Genomic DNA, 20462 nt, shown 5'->3' with positions numbered 1-20462 from the left:
ATAGTTATTGCTGCGGTACATTTCCTCTCAGTTAGCACCCAGATTGACATTGAAAGCACGTCTTCAGTTATCTGTCTTTTATTTCATGCCGCCTCTCTCTGCTCCTTTTTCCGCTCCTGTCACACGCAGACTAGAGCGATATTAGGAGGTCAGTGTCATTCAGCTGCAAGACCTGGGGCCATTTTATTAAAAGGGAGCAGCCCTCTATGATATTGAGTTTTAGCTATAACTGGCTGAATGGGTGTCTGAATGGGAGTATTTCTTGTGAGTGAGTAAAATAAAGACCAACAGAGAAAAAAGAAGCCAAGCACCAGATGCGGTGCTGTGGCTACGGAGCTCACAACATCTATTTTCAACCCATCTCCAAGCAATCTTACTCAGTTGCTGTTAAGTTTTTTTTATGACACAAAGACACATTATATACATCCACACATGCATTCTGTGTATGTGTGAAACATACCTGTGGTCTGCTGGCAGCAATTATATCCACCAACGCAAACTGAGGTCATACTGAGAAATGAAGTCAGCCTAAAACAATCCATCTCTCTATCTCCTCCTGCTGTCTCATACTGTCTCTCTCTCAGTCTGAGCCTGCCTGAAGTGTGGAGATAAAACAGCTGCATCTTAATCTGTGGGTGGCACAAGCCTACAAAGAAGGCAATTAGGTTTATAATTTACAATTCCCTTGCCCTTCTCTATTCTCTCTTCCCACTTCCCTTTCCTCTCCTTTCTCACTCACCACCCCTCCTTTTTCCACCCATGAATTAATGTCTTTATGTGTGTCGTGTGTGTGTCCCCACAGAGCAGCGCGAGCATTTGGAGAGAACCTGTCCCACACACACTCTGAAAACCGAAACGGATCAGGTCAGCGTCTCTGCCATCCTGCCATTTGTCCATCCCACTGTGCTGTTCTGTGTATTCCTTTGTGGTCTTTATCCTTCCTCCACCTGCTTCACCTTACTCTCTGCTGAAATGCCAGGCTGCGATCATTAGTGTGTCACTACAACAGATGATAACCGAAGAAAGATGATGATATTATCCTCTGTGTCATCCTCAGCTTGTCTCTTCTTTATCCTCTTTCTCTCTTTTTCCTTGCTGCGTTGGCATCTCGGTTTATTTCACTCATGTTTGTCTTTCTCTTCGAAATTCTAGCTCATCTTCTGTGTGAAACCTTGGTGGGTCCTGACCCAGAGTCGCCAACTGACACGATTGGCCCCAACAACAACAACCACCTCCATCCCTACACCAGCATCACCAAGGGCTGTGAGGACAACCCAGAGTCCAGCCTGGTGAAGCAGCCACTGGGCTTGCTCCCACCACCTCCCCCATCCGTCACCATTTCTACCAAGCCGGCGCGTTTGTCCCTTGAGCGCAGCTTCTCAGTAGAAGAAGAACAGCAGAAGTGTGTTGAGTGCACCCTGCAGCCTGCTCGTGTGTACACTATCACCACCCAGCACGGTATGCTGATGAGCAGCGGCCGGGGCAGCAAGGAGAGCCTAGAACTGGATGTCCTGAAGGAGAAGTCGGGGAGTGGCGGGGTGGGATCCAGAGGTGGCTTGATCCAGCCCTTTGCTTCCTCTTCCTCCACCTCTTCGTCTCCAACCCAGTACCACCACGCCAGTGGTGGCCGTGGCGCCAGCAGCTGTGGCCCTGGCAGCCACCACCACGGCAACCATCATCACGGGAACCATCACCACGGGAACCACCACCACCACGCCGTTGCAGGCACCAGTGTACCATCCAGCAGTGGAGGAAGCAGCGGGGCGAGCGGAAGCAGCAGTAGCAACCAGCAGCAGCAGTCTCTAAACATCGCCGGGTCCCACTCCCATCATGCATCGCACCACTCCCACCACCACCATCACTTGTCTCAACCACCGCTGCAGACCTCCGTCAGCGCCCACAACATCCGCAGCTGGGGCGAGGGCGGGAAAGGGGAGGCGGAGTGCAGCGGGCTGGCCTGCGACTCGTGCAGTGGCGCCCCCTCGCGGAGCCAGGGCTCACTGGACCTGGAGAGCGCGCCCCGAGAGCCAGGCAAGCAGCACAGACGCCTAGAGCGGATGTGGAGTGTGGACCGGATGACTGGGCTGGAGAGAGGTGAGAGGGCGGAGGACACAGAGGAAGGAAGAGGCGATGAAATCCAAACAAGGGCGGGAGGGGGGAGCGGGGCCATTCATAAGGCTCTGTGGCTGGGATCGGCGGGTTTGTTGTCAGACCAGAGATGAAATAGCATTTGACTACTTTAAATCATTTGCAAGAAACATACTAATGGTGAACACGCATGAGGGCAATGAGATCTAGCTGTATTTCTTTGATAAACATAAAGACATAAAGACATACAAACTCACTTCTCCATTAGTCTACTGCTTTTGACAGTTTAATCTGTTTGTTTATGAGTAAAATCTCTAAGCTGTTATTTTTAGGTTTTAGGGCCACTTAAGTGAAAAAAAGTAATAAATCCTGATATTTACATTTGGCTTTTATCCAAAGTGAGAGATAACACTCAAGCTTCAGTACAGTGAGAGACCTTGGAATATGTGCCAAGTGCTAAATCTATTGTAAAGTGTACTGTAAGTCAGTTAGACATGTTAGGGTGAGCACCTCCTCACACTTAAACATTGAGTAAACATTTAGGAATAACTAACAAATTTAACAGTTCAATTTAGTTAGTTAGTTAGTTAAATGTACCTTAAAAGTGACCTAGTATTACATCTAAATGTTTCGACACACTTTCAAATCTATATCCTCTCAGGTCTGGTGGGGACTGAGGGTTTGATGTTGGATGTGGTATGGTGGTCTGTAGCTCCGACTTCGTCTCCCCGTCTTTCTCCTCTGCTGTCTCTTCCTATGCGTCTCCTCCCTCTCTCCATTTGTGGAGTGGTGGACTGTGAAGTGCTGGTGCTGTTGCTGGTTTCGTGCTTTCACATTTTCGTATATATTTTGACATTTGCCAAACACGGCAGATAGATTTTTCTTGATTTTTCTTTCCCACTTGAACCTTGGCATAATCATTTTTCTCTCTTATTGCAGAGGACACTAACTGGTTCCCCAAGGAAAATATGTTCACCTTTCAAACTGCCACAACAACCATGCAGGCGTGAGTGTCCAACCTTCAAACACACACATATACACTTAGCATGTGCACAAAATACGTGCATACAGGCACACAGTCACATTTATGGTGCACGAAAGGTCAGGCTGGTGTGTTGACAGTCAAAGTTAATGGACCATGCCTGTGTTTTTGCATGGTTTAGATCATTAACTGCAAATTGCATACTTTACATTACCGCCAACCATTTTCCAAAGCACACTATAGGTTTTTAGATTGATTTCTTACCTTCTGGGCAGCTATTGATTTTCAGTTCAGTACATTATAAGAAAATCACCCTTAAAGCTTGCTGAAGGAGGGCAGTCCATCAAAGTGAATTTTTGGTCAATTTTTATTTATTTATTTATTTTCGGTAAAGTTAAATAATTGATGCAACGTAACACAGTTGCAAGCAGGGTTTTATTTTATTTTTGAAAGCTGTTCTTGTTCGAGGATTCAAGGACAATTTAACACTCAAATTATCATCATTCTCACTTCCACAACATCTAATGTCATTCTTAAAAAGTCTGATTTAATTTCCCAACAAATTTATAATCAAATATAGTGAAGAAAGAAGCCAATTATCCTCTGATGACTAACTGAACCCAAAAATATAAATACTTTGAAAATTGCATGGCAGTAAGGTTTGTGGTTCAAGGGCTTAAACAAGCAAAACCAGTGTCCTTAAAGGAAGTTTTAAAACATTGTGAGTGAGACTATGAGTGTGTGCTTTTGTGTTTCTGAGCATGTTGAGATTCTGTCTTCAGATCACCTGCAGCAGTAAAAGTTATCTATAATGTCACAACCACTTCCCATCAAAATGCAGACTCTGAATTTGCTTCTGACTGACTTTCATTTTCGTTCCATCTCTTCTTAAATGTAAATTTTGCCCTTTCGCCTCTCATCTTGCATTAGATGCTTGTTAGTCAATACTCAAAACACAAAGTCAAGTCTTCGGTCAATATATAAGCGGTTGTTTTATTTGGCCCATTAAATAAGCACAGGCCAGAAGCAATTATGCAATTATGTGGTGTTGGGAGTTGACTTTTTATTCATGGAGGTCAAACAATGACACACTCTTTTTGTCTCTGTCTCATTATGCTTCTTCCAGTTCTTCCTCTCTGTTTTTTGGACTCATTGTACACTGGTGCCTAAACTGTGTTTTTTCTCTCTCTCCCTCTCCTCACATGCTAATTAATCTTGGGACACTCAAACAGGATATCGTGAGTATTCTCCCCTGCCTGCTTTCTTTTTTTTTCTTAGCTCGCATACCACTTGTCCTTAACTGCTGTTCCTTAACTTAACGTCTACCATTTAACCTTCATCCTCCAGCTGGGTGTTTGAGTTACAGCAGAAAACACGCCGACCACAGCATACAGGGAGTTTATAGTATCGAGATCTGAGGGTGGGTGGGTAGTTAGTTGTGAGTTGTTTACATCAAGTTGCAACTTGTCTTTTCTTCTAGCTTATCTAACCATAAACAGGAAATATAATGCTTATGCTTATTGAGATGGAAAAACCTGCATTAAAAAATATGTTTTTCAAGAATAATTTTCCAACTGACAGTAATGGATTGTCAGGTAGAAGCCTACTCTGCACAAATAATGTAAAGTTAATGTAAAAAAAAAAAAAAGCCAAGAGAGGGGAAATTGAGTTACAGGATTTTCATGAAACAGCAGGGATGAAGTCCAGTATAATCCACTGCAGCGGAGTAAGTCTGCCAAGCTCAAGTCAGGAAAATGTCCGTCTGTATTTTGGCTGACCTAAACCCTGTCAGTTCACATCCACACCGCAGCACTGTCAGTTTGGCACACACACACACACACACACACACCTGCCCTCACTTAGGACGCAGCAATAGACAGAGTTTGGCCATTTAAGATTTCTGTGGCAGTCATGTTTATGCTCTAATCCTACCCCACAGACACCACTAATTATCACTGAATCTGTGCTGGCTGACTTTAGTCATGTTTGGCACTGGCTATGGCAGTTGGCTTTGTTGAGAACAGGTGTTTATAGTGCCAACATGTGATCCTTAGTGCCTTCTGGTAAAACTATTTCATCAGTTGAGATATCAGTTATTAGCCATCTATTCAGTAAGTCTGACCTTGGTAGATACATAGGCAGTATGACCTTTGTTGCATGCAAATTGTGAACCTCTGTATATAGTGTGTAACACTGCTGAGAAGTTGGTTGAGTAATCAGATAAGTACTAACATTCATAACAGTAATATTGTGTAATGTGTAGAGTATTGACAAGCCAAACCTTGACATTTCATACTGACATTCACCCCCCTGCTCAAACCACACCTTGCCTAACTAAACCCAGCTAACCCAAGCTGCTCTTAATCTAAACTAAAAGTTCTGTTTGTTCTGTTGACCAAGCTAACTGCTGCCTGCAGGCTCAAAATAAAAGTTAGGAGTTATTCCATTTTTTTTTTTTTTTTTTTTACAATAATTAAGGTATAAGTCTGGTGATCTTCCATATTGGCTCTTATTGACATCAAATCAAATCATGAAAAGACCAAACCAACAATGGACTGAACCTAAAGTATTGCCTATGTAGCCACCAAAACCAGATATACTGTAGGTTACCCCTCTGTGCCATTGAGCTTGAGTCGTCCAACAAGACTAAGAGTCTACAGTCATTTTAGCAGCTCTATGAGGCATGGCAATGCTAATGCTAGCACAACAGCATACTCTAAATTATGATGCTAACTTGCTAATATTCAGCAGATTCACCCTGAATATCTGAATATAATCATTTGGCCTTACACCAAAGGACAAATTTGGAGGACTGACTTTACTAGCTGTAGAGCTGAAAATGCTAACATAGCTAACCACAATATTTATCATACATCAAGGAGCCATACCATTACTCTGGGTGACATAAAACTGAAACTACACACACATTTTTTGACAAGCTTTTAAAGATGTATGTCCTCAGTTTGTACGACAGGGCTTGAGGCTGAGTGCCACAGACTTGGAAGGTTTTGAGAGATGAAATGCATTGGTTTTGGTCTCTTTATGGGATTTGTTCACACCAAGAAAAATATAGAATAACACCAACCTTGTTCAGTAACGGACATGTTTTGGGGAAACTTTACTAGCTATTTTCCTCTACTTTCTCAGAGTCTTAGTATCTTAGTGTCACTGAATACACAAAGCCTTACGTCCAGAATGTTTGGAGATGGTCTAGCTCTGTCTCTGCTAGGGACAAATGTTAATCAACTTCACAGGAGTGTTGGGTCACACTTTTCCTAGTTAACGACAATTAAATCTGTTGAAGACATAACCACACATTGAAAGTGATGCATTTCACACCATGTTTGACACATGAAAGTCCAGCACGAACCCAGTCACTTTCCTATAGCCAAATCATTTTCCAAATTTCACAGTGGCTGATTTAAATGAATGAATAAATGAACTTTGCCGTCTTTGCTGTAGACCTCTTGCTGGTGGATTATAGCTTTACTGTACAAGATGTATCCATGAGAACTTAACAGCAGGCTGTGAATCAGAGGCATTAAACCCACAGCATTCGACAATTGCTGACAGAGCGCACAGACCTCCTGTTGCTGAATTAAGCTAGTGTAAGCTCAAAACTCAACATATCTTAAAACTGAACATGAGGATATAGAACAAGCATCCATGACGGACTCTGGGAAAGTATGGAGAATTATAAAATTCCCCCGAAATGAACATCTCAAGTGAAATGACTGAAAAACACACAAGGTCAGAAGATGTGTGTTTCCATTGGAAGATGGATTATGTCACATGCAGACTGGCACGCCTCTTGCAGGGGTTAACAGAAAAGACAATTTGAGCCAGTGATGTGATTTGACTCTCTGGTCTTTATAGTCGAAGCTAGCTGCTGCCTACCTACAACAGCCTCCCCCTTCACAGCCAAACAAACCCTGCAGCTAAAAGCCCTGGCATCAGCCTCCCTGCACTGTCCTACCCCTCGCTATGCTAGCATTCTCCCTCTCTCATCCCTTTAATACTGTGCCACATCCTGGCAGGGCTTTCCGGGGATTTGTGCAGAGAAAAAGGAGAGAGAGGGAGCAGGATTCGGCAGAAGTCATCCAGAGGTACGAAGCGTCCCCTGCCAGGCTGTGCTCTGCTTGAGCGCCGTTTGAGCTTGTTTCTGGCTACAGCTCCGTTGTCGCTTATTTACAGGCGTGTCTAATCTGACTAAGTCAAAGAGTCAGAACGTGGCACTTGAAGGTGTGAGAACGTCAGCAGCTTTCAATAGAACAGAAAAGGATCTGCTTACTGGATGCCCTGCTACAGTGCCCCAATTTCTAGGCCAGATTTATACTGAAAACCGCAGTGAATCAGATTTTTATTCCAAGACAAAACGGAAAATGTCAAAATGGTTACATACTGTATGTGTGGCTAAAAAAAGAAGCTAAAATGAAATGATAAATGTACTCGTATTGGTTGATAAGTTGCACCCAATCTGTACGACTGGCTTTGTAAAAAGTTTTTAAAGTTGTGTTGCAGGATTCGACACTAAAGTCAGGAAAAAATTACAACACGGAGTGAGATCCTGTAACACTTGGAGGAGTAATGACATCAGTAACATGTTCAGAGCCATCCCACTCAGGCCAAGATGCCCTGTCACTTAGGGGCAGATGGTGAATGTGACACTACGCAGTACATCTCAAGTCCTTTGACATCTCAGTGTCATCCATCTGCAGTGTCAACACCATTAACATTGTGTGTTACTTCATTCAAAAGTTGCGATTTGAACATTTGGAAAAAAGTAGCAGAATAAACCTTTAGGAACAGTCTGCTTGCACTAAAATCCACTGGAAAACATCCTGCAGAGAAACCACATCTTAAGACAGATTATATCTTATCACACTAAGGGCCACATTCATCTTAAGGCAGTCATATTTTAAAGTGCATTCCATTATGTTCTCCTGTTATCCTCACTAAGCTCAGTGTTTGACCACTTAAAAACAGATCAAACAGAAAGACCAGCTCACAGTGAATAAATTAGAAAACACCATGGTCTTGTGTTCCAGTGTGGACGGGGGGCATCACAAATAAGAGCTGAGATTTCTTGATGATAAAATATGTATTCCTGATGGGTGAAACACTTTGCTCTTCAGCATTATTTATCTGTAACTAACAAACAACACTTGAACAAGAGCAGAAAGCTTCTTCTCAGAATTCACAGAGCTTTTGTATTTTGTGCCAATTCCAAATGGCCAATGTAACTCAAGTAATAAAAACACTAGTGTGGATGAAACAGAAAATCTTCAGTGTATCTACATTAATATAGGTGTGGCCAAACCTGCAGGACAGTGCAGAAATTTTTATTTTCATACAGTAGCAGTTTGCAGACAGGGCTTCTGTCAAGTAGCAGTGAAGACAGAGGATGATCCTCATCCCCTCATATTTGAGACTCCTGCTGTGTTTGCACTGGTGGACCGAATGTTTTCAGTTTTGCACTTGTGTAAATCCAACATAGCAACAAAGACAAGTTTAACTCTAGTTATAAACAACAGCAATGCCCAAAGAAAAAGTAAAAGAGCAATTTCAGCAGCGCTCTTAATCTGCCCCTGTTATCTCAGAGCGTTCTTCATCATTATACTCTTTGATGTGAAACACTCATTTTTCTTTTTTATCTTGCATTACTAGTGCTGAATGATGAATAAGGTTCTTTTCTTAGGGTTTTTTGAAGTCTGAGTTTCTATACGTACTGCCTCTCTGACTGATCAGCCATTTTAGCTGCTGTTGCTCATGCACTTCCACTTACTATACTTTTTTCTCCCTAAATTAAACACATCACTCAGTGTCCTGTTTACCAGGGAAATGAAACTTTCTCATGTCTGCACTGTTTCACAAACCATGCATTTACTACATCACTATAATCGGTTCCTGGCCAGAAATACAGTAGTTGCTAAACAAACATATTTATACAAAACTTACATTGGGTTTTGAGTACTACTTTCACATTCACAAAGTACACATAACCCTAGGCAAGAAGTAACTTGAACAAGAGGACATTATCAAAGAAACTCAGAGGGCTAAGAGAAAGTCCCCACTTCATTAAAAGAAAGACAGAGACAGTTACGCACTCATATAGAGAGAAAGGAGTGAAAAGAGGAACAATGGAATAATGCAGGTTTGATCATAATGGTTTTTTCTTACTTAAATAGAGCTAATGAGAATATTAAAAATGCAGTCTGTAAATATACCTTTAAAATATTCCCTATTGTGTTCTATTTTGCGTTATTAATAATTTATGGAAAGGTTCACTTATTTCAAACTGTATTACAGTTGTAAGCCCATAGCAGATGGAACAGGAGTAGGCTGTAGTGAATGGGCTAATATAGGATAAAACAAAGAACATATAAATAGGTGAAGCAAAAAATAGATGCAAATGAGTTATAGAGGGTTACAGAAAGAGCTGAAGTAGGGGGGAGGGAGGACCTGTCAGACTGTCCTTACTTGGAGGTGGAGGTGGACATGGTTTCTCTCACATTTCCCCTCTCTGTCTAAATCTCATTAACTGTCTCCACACCTCTCCTCTGTGGGCAGCTAAGCAAAGGGCACTCAGGGTGGAAAGTTCTGTCTGACTCAGTGTCAGTGTGTTTAAGATCTCTTTATTGAAGTATAAAGTAAGTAACAGTGGTGCTGCTTATCTGTAATTACCACTACTGTGCTTACTTCTTTTTAGCCATGTGTCAGCACAATGTAATTAGTTTTCCTCACGAAATTAGCAGTGAAACTCATTGTTTGTTGTTGCAAGTTAACTCCTGTACCGCTGACATTTTTTCATTCCGGAGGTAAACCAAGGACAAAGAGACTATTTTTCTTCCTTTTATGTTGCATCTATTTTTTATATGCTTCTCTACCACCAGATAAACATGGATATACTTCCCACTCACACAGAAACCACATGCAGAGATCATTAATCATGAGTGTTGACTGGTAGCCTTGTGTACCACAACTGTGTATACATGTGACATGGGAGGGAGGCAGAAAGATAAAAGAATGTTTATCTGGGACTCTTGCATAGAACATCATGCCAGGATTAGGTTGCAAGTCAGAGAGAAAAACTGCACTGTTTTGTTATTTAATATACTAAATGGATGTGAAGTGGATGGATGGAAGTGAAACATAGTAATACAAAGCCTTTATGTCTAATTACTTACAGACTACAAATAGATTTTTGTGATATGTTTACTAAGAGACGTGAAACCCCTCTGAAAGTCTATAAAGGTTAATACAAGTAGGAAAACATTGCAAATTACTACCTCCACATTTTTTCTGGATAGTGAGCTATAGTGTTTTCTTTTAGTTTGACATATTTAGTTTAGATTTTGTGAAGCAATGGATGTGTGTGATAACTTTTAAAAGGGATAAATGAACACTGTTTTCCTCTTTGACTAAACAGTATGTTTATTTTCTGATGTTGTGAATTACAGTTTACGTTGATACACACTTAGCAGTGTATATTCTGGGGGACACTCCCTGAGGTAAAACTGATAAAGTATGATTAGTTAATGTAAGGGAAACAATGCTCACAGCAGCATAAACAGATCTCTAACAAATACAATAGTGTATCAGTTTTCTGGTTGTCAACAGAAAAATATTTTTCATTGGTCTCATTAGCTGATGATTAGCATCACTGAAATATAGTAGTTCAGATTCTTAATCACCACATTTGAATAATGAAGTTAAGAAAAAGCCTGGTTTGTGCATCCAGGTTTATTAGTGTACAGGAGCAACCATTAAAAGCCTGAGCAATGTTGCTGGCTGATAACATCACAGATGCACTAGTATCAGTGTATATTTCCAAATCTATTGTCAGACAGCAAAAATCTGCATCATGTTTACAATGTAAAATTCTTGCCTTGCATAATCAAACAGTAGTTGCTTGGCAACTATGGTTTTATCCCTTTATATTTCACCTCACTATGTAAAGTGCACATTACTTCCTGTGATGGAACAGAGTCGCTCAAAATGGATATAATTTCCAAAGATATTGGGCTGATGTGTTGCTCTCACTCAGCATACACGACATGTTAGTCACTGTTCTTTAGATATCACATTTGAGGGATCCTTTTAAAAAAATATTCAGATATGTCAAATATTGTTCTTAGTATTGGTCTCAAAACATCAATCAGGCTTGAACTTCTTGGCCAAATTACATCCGTCTTGACCATAGACACCATCAACAAAGCAACAACTCATCTGCTTGGAAAAGTAAAGAAACATACACCAGTTTGGAAAACTTTACTCCCTCTGATGCTCTAACTTTGCCTCTGATGTGGGTGTGCTCAGAGCAGGTCCTTCAAAACCCACTAAACACAACACTAGGGTTTCCCTTTGGCCGCTGAAAAGAGATATTTTTGCAGTGTGATGCATTACACCCACACCACTCCTGTGACCAGTATTTTCCACTCACACTGACACGGAAATGTGTATATTTACCTATAATTATCTCTTTTTTAACCTCGTAGAAATAGAAGCCTGACACTAAACTCCTCTCTTTTTGTCCTGTCTTGCCTTGCTTTGTTATTTCCCACCCATCCCTCCCTCTTTCCTCTTTCTCCTCTTTACACTTTGGTTCTTCCTCTGTCCTCGGTTATCCCTCCCCCGCTTTGATTTCTCTACCCACAGGAACTTCCGGAAGCATCTTCGGATGGTGGGCAGCAGAAGGATTAAAGCACAGAGTGAGTCAGATGTTTGTGTGTGTGTGTGTGTGTGTGTGGTTGACATGTTTGCTCAAACTGATTCTGATGTTGTTCACTTCGCCATCATCCATGTTTTGCTTTTCTTTTTTTTCCCCCGTTCACTGGTGTGTTTGCATGTGTGTGGCACTGAGCGCTGCTGCTTCGCTGGGATTTTCGTGATGCTCTGTTGCATTTCCTTGAGGATTATATGTTTACCAGAGTGTTTGATAAGCCAGCGATACAAGGCTGTGCATGTATGTGTGTGTGTGTGTGTGTGTGTGTGTGTGTGCATGTGTGTATGTAGTGTATGAGTGTGTTAGCTCTACGTGGTCTTCTCTTGTTGCACCGCTTTGAATGTTGTATTTTTTGTGGTTGGTAGTGAGTTTTGAAGTCAAGGACACTAAATATGATTATTTTTCTTTAAAAAGGCAAAAAGCAAAGTGATAACTGGTAATGAGGAGTGTGTGTCTGTGAGTGTCGCTACAAATCTATAAGACACCAGTAGAAAACCAAAATCTGTAGATTCTTTGGTCTGGATTGTACTTCATGTGGATTCGCTGAAAATGTGAATGTAATTATGTTATGTGACTGGTCTGTGATCTGTTAGCTTGTGTAGTGTTTTAACATTTAAGAGAAAGAAAACTGTGAAGGATAAAGAAATGTTAACAGGTTAATCTATGCCCTGATCAGTAAAAGTTTATATTTTTATATGTGTCAAATACAGTACAGGTGCAGTATTCAGGTGATAAGTGGCTTTAGAGAGGTCAAAATTCTTATTACAACATATATGAAACTTTTTTACTTCATGACTTTAGTACAAAGCAAACATTTCATATTCCCATACTTCAGACTCAGAACACTCCAGATGACCAATCTGGAAAAATTCTGTTCTTTTAAATAGATATAAGGGGAATTGGTTTGCTGGTACCTGACCTTTTGCAGTGAAAATGGGATTTTGTGAAGTTTTGTCGAAGCCATTATTCTCTAGACTAGTTCTCTAAAGTCAGAATGGAAATGTGTAGTAAAGTGACTTATGATTATCTCAGGTCTGCAAAAGCTTGCCAGAACAGACAGACCATTATTATATTATTTTGAATGTGAAAACAGAGGTTAAGTCAAGATGAGATTCAGCCCCGACCCAAGTGGATTTTGTTTTGACCTTGGCAAATCTGAGCCCAATTAAAATCCAAACATGTCACCTATCACTGCAGGGACCAACTCCCTAAATTTTGTACCTCAGCAGATTTTTGCACCATAGACATGTACTAAAATCCAAAGTCTTGTTGCTGCTGACAGTAATGTCAAGTTGTTACACACCTCAGACCTTCCCTGCTGCGACGGGGAACTTGCTTTCCCTGGAGCTACTTTCTTCTTTGAATAATTTCTTCTTCTCGCATCTCTGCATAGCTTTGTGTGAACTGGTGATCATGCTTATGAAATTTGGTGGGAAGGCTGCAGTGTTTGACATGTTGGTTAAGTCAAATTAAATACATGACATATACAAATGAAACTGGGCCTAGTCGTCTGACGGAATTAAGAGACATTAGACCAATACTGACTACATACAGTAAATTAAACTTTTAGTCAATGTCACAGAGTCGTAGTGATGTTGAGAACCCAAATACAAAGGTTATTTCTAAAGGGAAATTTGAACTTGAAAAGAACAAGTTGGTATCGGCAGCAAAATGCACATAGAAGTGTTAGTGAGGATACAGCAGCCTAGAAACTACAGAGGCCAAGAAATATGGCGCCTTGAGGGACACTGTTGATTAACCGTGTCAAACACTTTCAAGTAGTCTAAAAATATTCTAAGAGCACAGTGATTACTGTTCAAAGCAGAGCTGATTTTATCCACGAGTTGTAGCTCAGTATGTGTGAGTCAAGAGCAGTCTTTTTAAATCCATACTGATGATCATACAGAAAGGAATGAACAGCAGGGTGCTTTATATGTCAAAGACGTATGATTACTGTACTGTATGTGTGTGTTTGTTGGACAGTTTGTATATGCAGGCATTTGTGCGTTTGTGCAGAGGAGGGATGGCACTGTACTGTACTGTACACTATATTTGTGCACTTGTAGCTGCATCCGCCTTTGCACTCTTATGTGTTTTAGGTGGTGATTGTATAGAGGGAAAAAATGGCCAGTTTGGTGGCTTGTTAGTGTGAGTGAGTGTGTGTGTGTGTGTGTGTGTGTGTGTGACAATCTCTCCCCCCGCCTGCACTAGCATTCGCTGAGCGTAGATCGAAGAGTTTCAGCCGTTCCTGGAGCGACCCCACCCCTGTCAAGACTGACTCTCCTCATGAGCCCAGAGACAGTGAGTTAACACAGATTCTGCATGTTCATACAAACACACACAGGCACGCACGCACGCACGCACACGCACACACACACACACACACACACACACAGGCAGAGTGACACACATAGTTACTTACAACTGCAGTGACTAGATAAAAATGGTGCACTTTAAGGCTTTAACTCTGAGGTAACCAAATCACCTCTACAAACATGACCTGGACCCCCACCTGATAAATAATGTCACCCTACTCACCCAAACTGCTAGATAAACAACATCATATTAAAAATGTTCAAGTGTCTTCTCATGTTCTCAAGTGTTTATAACTTACTAACAGAGAGCACATACTGAACTCTGTACTGTGTGTGTAGAGGTAAATTACTGATGTGTCCCTTTGCGCCCTCACATCTTGACAGGCAGATTGATTACAGCTCGAGTTTGCTTTGTGCTCACTCAGTACTTTCGCCATTAATTAATTTCCATACACAGCTGGCTCATATGGAGTTGAAAGCCACTTAGCATTTGTTTGGCATAAAAAAAGGCCTGTAATCAACACTTGATATACGAGCATGAGCCGATTTAACGGTACAGCTGAAATGAGGCCAGTGCGTCAGTGCCCTTAATGAAGGTCAATCCATCAAATTTATCATGTCAAGGGATCAAACACAAAATGCATCTTCAAATAAGAGGGATGGACAGCGTAGGGCGTGATAAATATTGACAACTGCCAAGATCTAAACCAAGTATTTTTTACAAGGAGGTTTGTCTTTAATTTTAATATATATGCATACATCTTTCTGCTAACATGAAAGCAATTTAAATATAAGAATGAGTGATTAAATCACTTTCTCTTGTGATTTTGCTGCAGTTATTTAATTCTAATAACTTCTCACAAGATAAAGTGGTGATTTAGTTATTTGAAAGTTGAAGCAAATTTTCATAAAGTGCCATTTTGTCTGCAGCCTGTACAGACACGCACCAAACAGAACACTGTGCTGCATGTACTGTAGACTTCTCTGTTGCATATCGGTGACATTTTGTCAGTTTTACAGCTCAGTTCCTGGTTTTGACAGATCAAGAACAACAAATACAGAAAATCTGCAGACACTTGCACATGAAACACAATCACACGTACAAACTGACTGTCTCTGCTGTTGACTCTGACCCTATCCATCTGTCTCCTTATGACCGTGGGTCTTTCTTCAACTTTGTGATGCTCTCTCTTTCTGTGAGTATGTCTTCCAAACTGGAGTGTGTGTCCCAGTCCGAGCATGTCAGTCAGCTGGTACAAATGCTAATGCAAGGACCTGTGTGAGATGTGTGGTCAGTGTTTCTAAAGGCTTCAAATACACACTGCACGTGCCGTTTGTCTATGTCGATGTCTGAGTTTGTTGGTTTTATGTTTTTTCTCCACTCCCATCTTCAGTGTTTCCGTGTATCAGAGTGTGATGAAAGATAAATGAACTGTTGAAGACAGTCTAATGGTGTGGCTGATGCCTCATTCTCCCTCTTTCCTGAGGGAAAGGTATTGTTCTCTGGAGGAGTGACATTAATTGTCAGTCTTGCTTGTCATTTCCATTTTTTTCCTAACTGTTCTTCTTCTATTCTCCCTTTGCCATTTCCCCCTGGGTACATACAGTTTTTATATCAGATTGTTTACAGAACCTACCGATGAGCCAGAGCCCTACTGACACTGCAACACCAAGAAATATCTTCCAATTTCAAAATCTTCCAATGACATATTGGCAAATATGTCAAATATTTTTCACCATGAAAATTTACAGAAAATAAGGATCCCTTAAATTGGAGAGAGGCTCCATAGCTTCTTTATATATCATATATCATATCATATCATATCAAATCATATCAATATGAACAAATACAGATACAATAATATCACACTCTAGGTGTAAGTAGAGTAGTAAGCCATGTCAGTGAGCATCGTTAATGCCATTTGTTACAGCTGCATTTTCCTGCTATAATATTAAACTCTGCAGTACTTGTATTCTCTCCTCATGGTAAAATAATAGTGTTTATGGTTTTATACACTAAATAATTTTAAGTTGACTGTCAGTCATTACAGACAGACTTTCTTTCCTTTTATAGTTTGTCAGTTTAAAAGACAAATGATTTTGATGCCACATTAATAAATCCTCCTCTAGGTGTGAAAATAGAGGAGATAATCTTAATAACTTTTTTAAAAAATATAAAAAGCAGCATGTCATGTACATTATGAGCACCTTCTCTGCTCCTGGCTGCCCTCTGATCCCAGTTAGATTTTCATAACGCTCCTTGTTAGCTGATGCCAGAAATCCTGCTGCAACACTCACTATCAGTCATTCTTTTTTCTGCTTCTGCCAGCTGTCTCTGCGTTTTCCAGTTCCATCTGTCATTTTCTCCTGTCACCATCATTATTAACAGCTCCATCTGTTTTCCTCTCCCCCACTCTCACCTTTCTCTACTTCCTGGACACAGCCTTCCTTCACTCCCACACCTTCTCTTTCTGTGTCACCTTTCCTGCCTCCCACTCCACTCCCAGCGCTTCTACCCACGCTTTATTATCTCAAGTCCTTTGCCTCACCGGTTTGTTACATTCTCTCCTAGGTGGAGACCTGCAGACCTCCTGCGGCACCCTGGATGAAGGAGGCCTCGATGACACTATAGACTGGGAGGAGGAGAGAGAGATGGAGCGGCTGGCCTGTGAGGGAGACGACTTCGTACCTCCCAAAATCATGGTAGGAAATCAAGATCATGTGTGCAGATTATTTACAATCAAATGCAAATATCTGTGACTGCGGGGACTGGATTAGGAATCAGAACTGAGGAGGGACTGAGCAGTAGATTAAGTCATCAACCATCTCTTTATTTCATGCTTTGTTTGTTTGTTTTTTTTACTGTGAAATTATCTTACAGTTCACAGTTCTGCTGTTACAGCAAATCCTCACTGGTATAACATCCTCCTGACAATCTATGTGTATTCCATTTATCCATTATCTATACTGCTTATCCGTAAGGTTTGCCGAGGGGGGGCTATCCCAGAGAGGATAAGGTACACTCTGGACAGATCGCCGATCCATCACAGGGCCAATATATACAGACAAACAACCATTCACACTCATATTCACACCTATGGGCAATTTAGAGTCACCAATTAACCTTACATACACGTTTTTGAACTGTGGGAGGAAGCCAGAGTACCTGGAGAGAAACCATGCAGGCACAGGGAAATATGTAAACTCCACACAGGCTTTAGACAAAAAGCCTTATTTAAACCTTACTTTTAGTGTTGTTTTACACATTTTACAATAAGGAACAATTCTAATTGCTTAAAAGTATAGACTTTTTACTTTCCTCGTCTTTCATCGATGAAGTACAACAAAAAAAAAAAAAGCTGTTTTAGAAAATGGTTATTTCAGCATTACATATTGATGACAGGCCCAAGGTAAAACAGGCTCTCTCTCTTAGCTATGTAACATGATACTCAGGTGCACTATCTGAAATCTATTCTCTATTCTCTACCACCACTGTGCATATTATATAAAGCTGTGCATCCCCCTACAGGCATTAGGATCTGATGGAGTCTGCCCCCCCCCCCTTTTCCCCTCTCTTTCCCCTATTTTCCTCACATCCCACCTCACCAATCTCCCTACTCTTTGTCCCTCACCTTTAGCTGATCTCTTCTAAGGTCCCCAAGGCAGAGTATGTTCCCACTATAATCCGCAGGGATGACCCCTCCATCATCCCCATCCTCTATGTGAGTCAAACACACTGAAACATAGACATGCTACACAGAAGGACACATAATGAAATACATGTACAACCCTGAACATACAGTTTATAAGTTTGGCTGATAAAGATTAGTTTCCCTACAGTCCTCAAACTATTTTCTGTAATGTAAATTATAGTATTTTGATATGTTGAATGATCATGTTTTATGTGAATGCCTTTTTCTTCAGGACCATGAACATGCAACATTTGATGATATTTTGGGTGAGTAACCTTTATCATTTTTAAAATAATATTTAGAATCACAAATAAAACATAAAAAGAATATTCTTGAAAAATATAATGACATATTAATAGAAGATAGGGAAATGGCAACAGTAACAAACTTTTATGAAGCAAAAAGTAAATACAACACTAGTTGTATCATAAAGAAACATGAGTGGAATTAGAAATAACATTACTATAAAACAATAGAGCCATGCATGTATGGTATCCAGTGTAAGAGAATGACTAGTTCACCTCTGAAAAGAAACTCAGTCACCTCTAGTCATGAACCTGAATGTGCAGCAGTTGCCTGAGGAGTTGAGTCTGGACTCTGAGTGAGAGTTTAAGGTCGGGGGAAATAGCTTGAGGCTAAACGTTAGCTGCAATCAAATCTCCACAAAAAATAGCTGAGGTCTGGCTAATATGGTTGGTTCATTTGGAACCCGTTAAAATCCTGCAAAATGACTTCCGTTTTGTTTTTGACATCGGTTTCTGCTTTCTGAAAATGATCCTCTGTTGCTCGTAACAGAAACACTTTGAGTAAAAGGGGCCCAGGTAATGAACTCTGCATGAAATAAAGCTCATACAGAGTAATTGAGAAGATGTCAATTAATAATTTACACATATAGATTTCAGCTTTCCATTTTACCGTCTTTCATTGACTTGTTTTATTTTGCTGTGACATTTCCTGCTGCCACAAGTACACACTGTTGAATTCAGTCTTAAGTACATCTTCTGTTAGTGTCTCTGCCATCTATTATCACACCTGTACTTGAACTCACCCTCCAGAGATTTCCTTTGTGTTCTCTCTCTCTCTTCTCTTATTGTTTTTTTTGTCTCTTTTCATATTCCTTTCTCTTTCCATTCTTGGTCCTGGTTGTTCACATCAAACTCTTTTCTCTCTTACAGAGGAAATAGAGAAGAAGCTCACAGCTTATAGGAGAGGAAGCAAGTTTTGGAGGATGCTCATCTTTTGTCAGGTGAGGAACAAGGAGATGAAGAAAAAAAAAGCAATACTGTATTCCTCGTAGAATAGGTTTTATTCGAGATATATGGGTTTATGTGTTCATTCATACACTGTATACGGAATTCCCCATAGACTACTTTTAATACATTCCTTTGGGATCTAAGCTCTTAAGATCTTAATTGTGAGGAGGCAAATTAGAAGATGTGATTATGTGTTTTACTCTTGTGTGTTTCTTAGGGAGGCCCCGGTCATCTGTATTTACTGAAGAATAAAGTGGCAACCTTTGCTAAGGTGGAAAAGGAGGAGGACATGAGCCAGTGAGTTACCTCTGGACGTCTGGGTCCATCTCTGTTGATTATTAGTTAAAGTCACCTAGAGCCTCCTGTTGTCAAATATCATGACAGTTCACATTTTCCATGTCTTATAAAACACAGTGGCATTTCTTAACAAGACATTTAAAACATGACTGAGAGCAACCAGTATTTCATCATTAAGGTACCTTAACTAGATTTTCACTAAGTCTTTTATTTCACCAATAATCAGACTAACGGCTCAATCAAGAGTCAGAATAAACTGGCTCCTTCCCAATCGAAATCTTCACATTTCAAAGTGGTGGGTTAAACCTTTCTGTTATGCATTCAAAGGATGACATATCCCGAAGCAAATTTGTCATGTAAATGCTCTTTGCTCTATTGTCAGCATATTAATACTCTCTTCTGCAAAAGCTCTCCCACTTGATTAAATCAAAGATATTCCATTGGGAACATGCAACCCACTCCTATACATTTGTTTGTCACTTATGAGCACTATGCACTACTGTTTTTTTGAGTGATGCCTCTATCCCACGGGGACCATCTTTGAATAGGTGATGTTTACTTGTTTCAGGAATATAAACACAAGGCTCGCCTTCTGTTCCATAACTCTGCTAGCAAGATATTCTGTTAAAACAGTTGCTTCAGTGCAGAAGTGCAGCAGCACGCCAATAAAAAATGACAAGAGCTTGACAGAAACTCATATTTTTAAACTACATATCGAGTTGTGTGGTAGAGATGTGTTTTTCTGATTGCTTGCTGTGGTGTATTTTTTATTTTGCTCTTGTGCATTTAATTTCATGGGAACTGTCAATCAAAGAAAAACACAGGCCCATGTGACTGTAGCCTTTGTCTTTGTTCAGATTCTGGAGGAGGCTCAGTCGCTTCATGAGTAAAGTCAACCCAGAACCCAACCTCATCCACATAATGGGGTGCTATGTCCTGGGTAACCCCAATGGAGAAAAGGTATACCCACACTAATGCACACTAACCATAACTTAGTGTTTCCTATATTATCTGAGCAGGTGTCATTTTAAGACATATTTGACATTAAAGGTCCAGTCACTCCAGTATTTAAAACTTTCTTAATTTCTTAGTAACATTGATTAAGGAGAG

At 40.5% G+C, this 20462-nt stretch overlaps 1 protein-coding gene across 1 annotated transcript in view; it reads left to right on the top strand.

The window, feature by feature from the left end:
* The window catches only part of nsmfa (NMDA receptor synaptonuclear signaling and neuronal migration factor a), a 39830-nt gene that overhangs the window by 11078 nt on the left and 8290 nt on the right, over positions 1-20462 (top strand). Inside the window, 12 exon segments of the mRNA XM_051072867.1 lie at positions 803-864; positions 1153-2094; positions 3028-3100; positions 7108-7176; positions 11729-11781; positions 14007-14096; positions 16683-16813; positions 17749-17832; positions 18035-18068; positions 18978-19048; positions 19273-19352; positions 20210-20312. Of these exon segments, the coding sequence (XP_050928824.1) occupies positions 803-864; positions 1153-2094; positions 3028-3100; positions 7108-7176; positions 11729-11781; positions 14007-14096; positions 16683-16813; positions 17749-17832; positions 18035-18068; positions 18978-19048; positions 19273-19352; positions 20210-20312 (1792 nt within the window).

This window comes from Lates calcarifer, linkage group LG9 (assembly GCF_001640805.2).
Source record: "Lates calcarifer isolate ASB-BC8 linkage group LG9, TLL_Latcal_v3, whole genome shotgun sequence".
NCBI classification, from domain to species: domain Eukaryota; kingdom Metazoa; phylum Chordata; class Actinopteri; family Centropomidae; genus Lates; species Lates calcarifer.
Note: the sequence above shows the minus strand (reverse complement) of the source record. Positions and strands in the feature narration are given on the sequence as shown.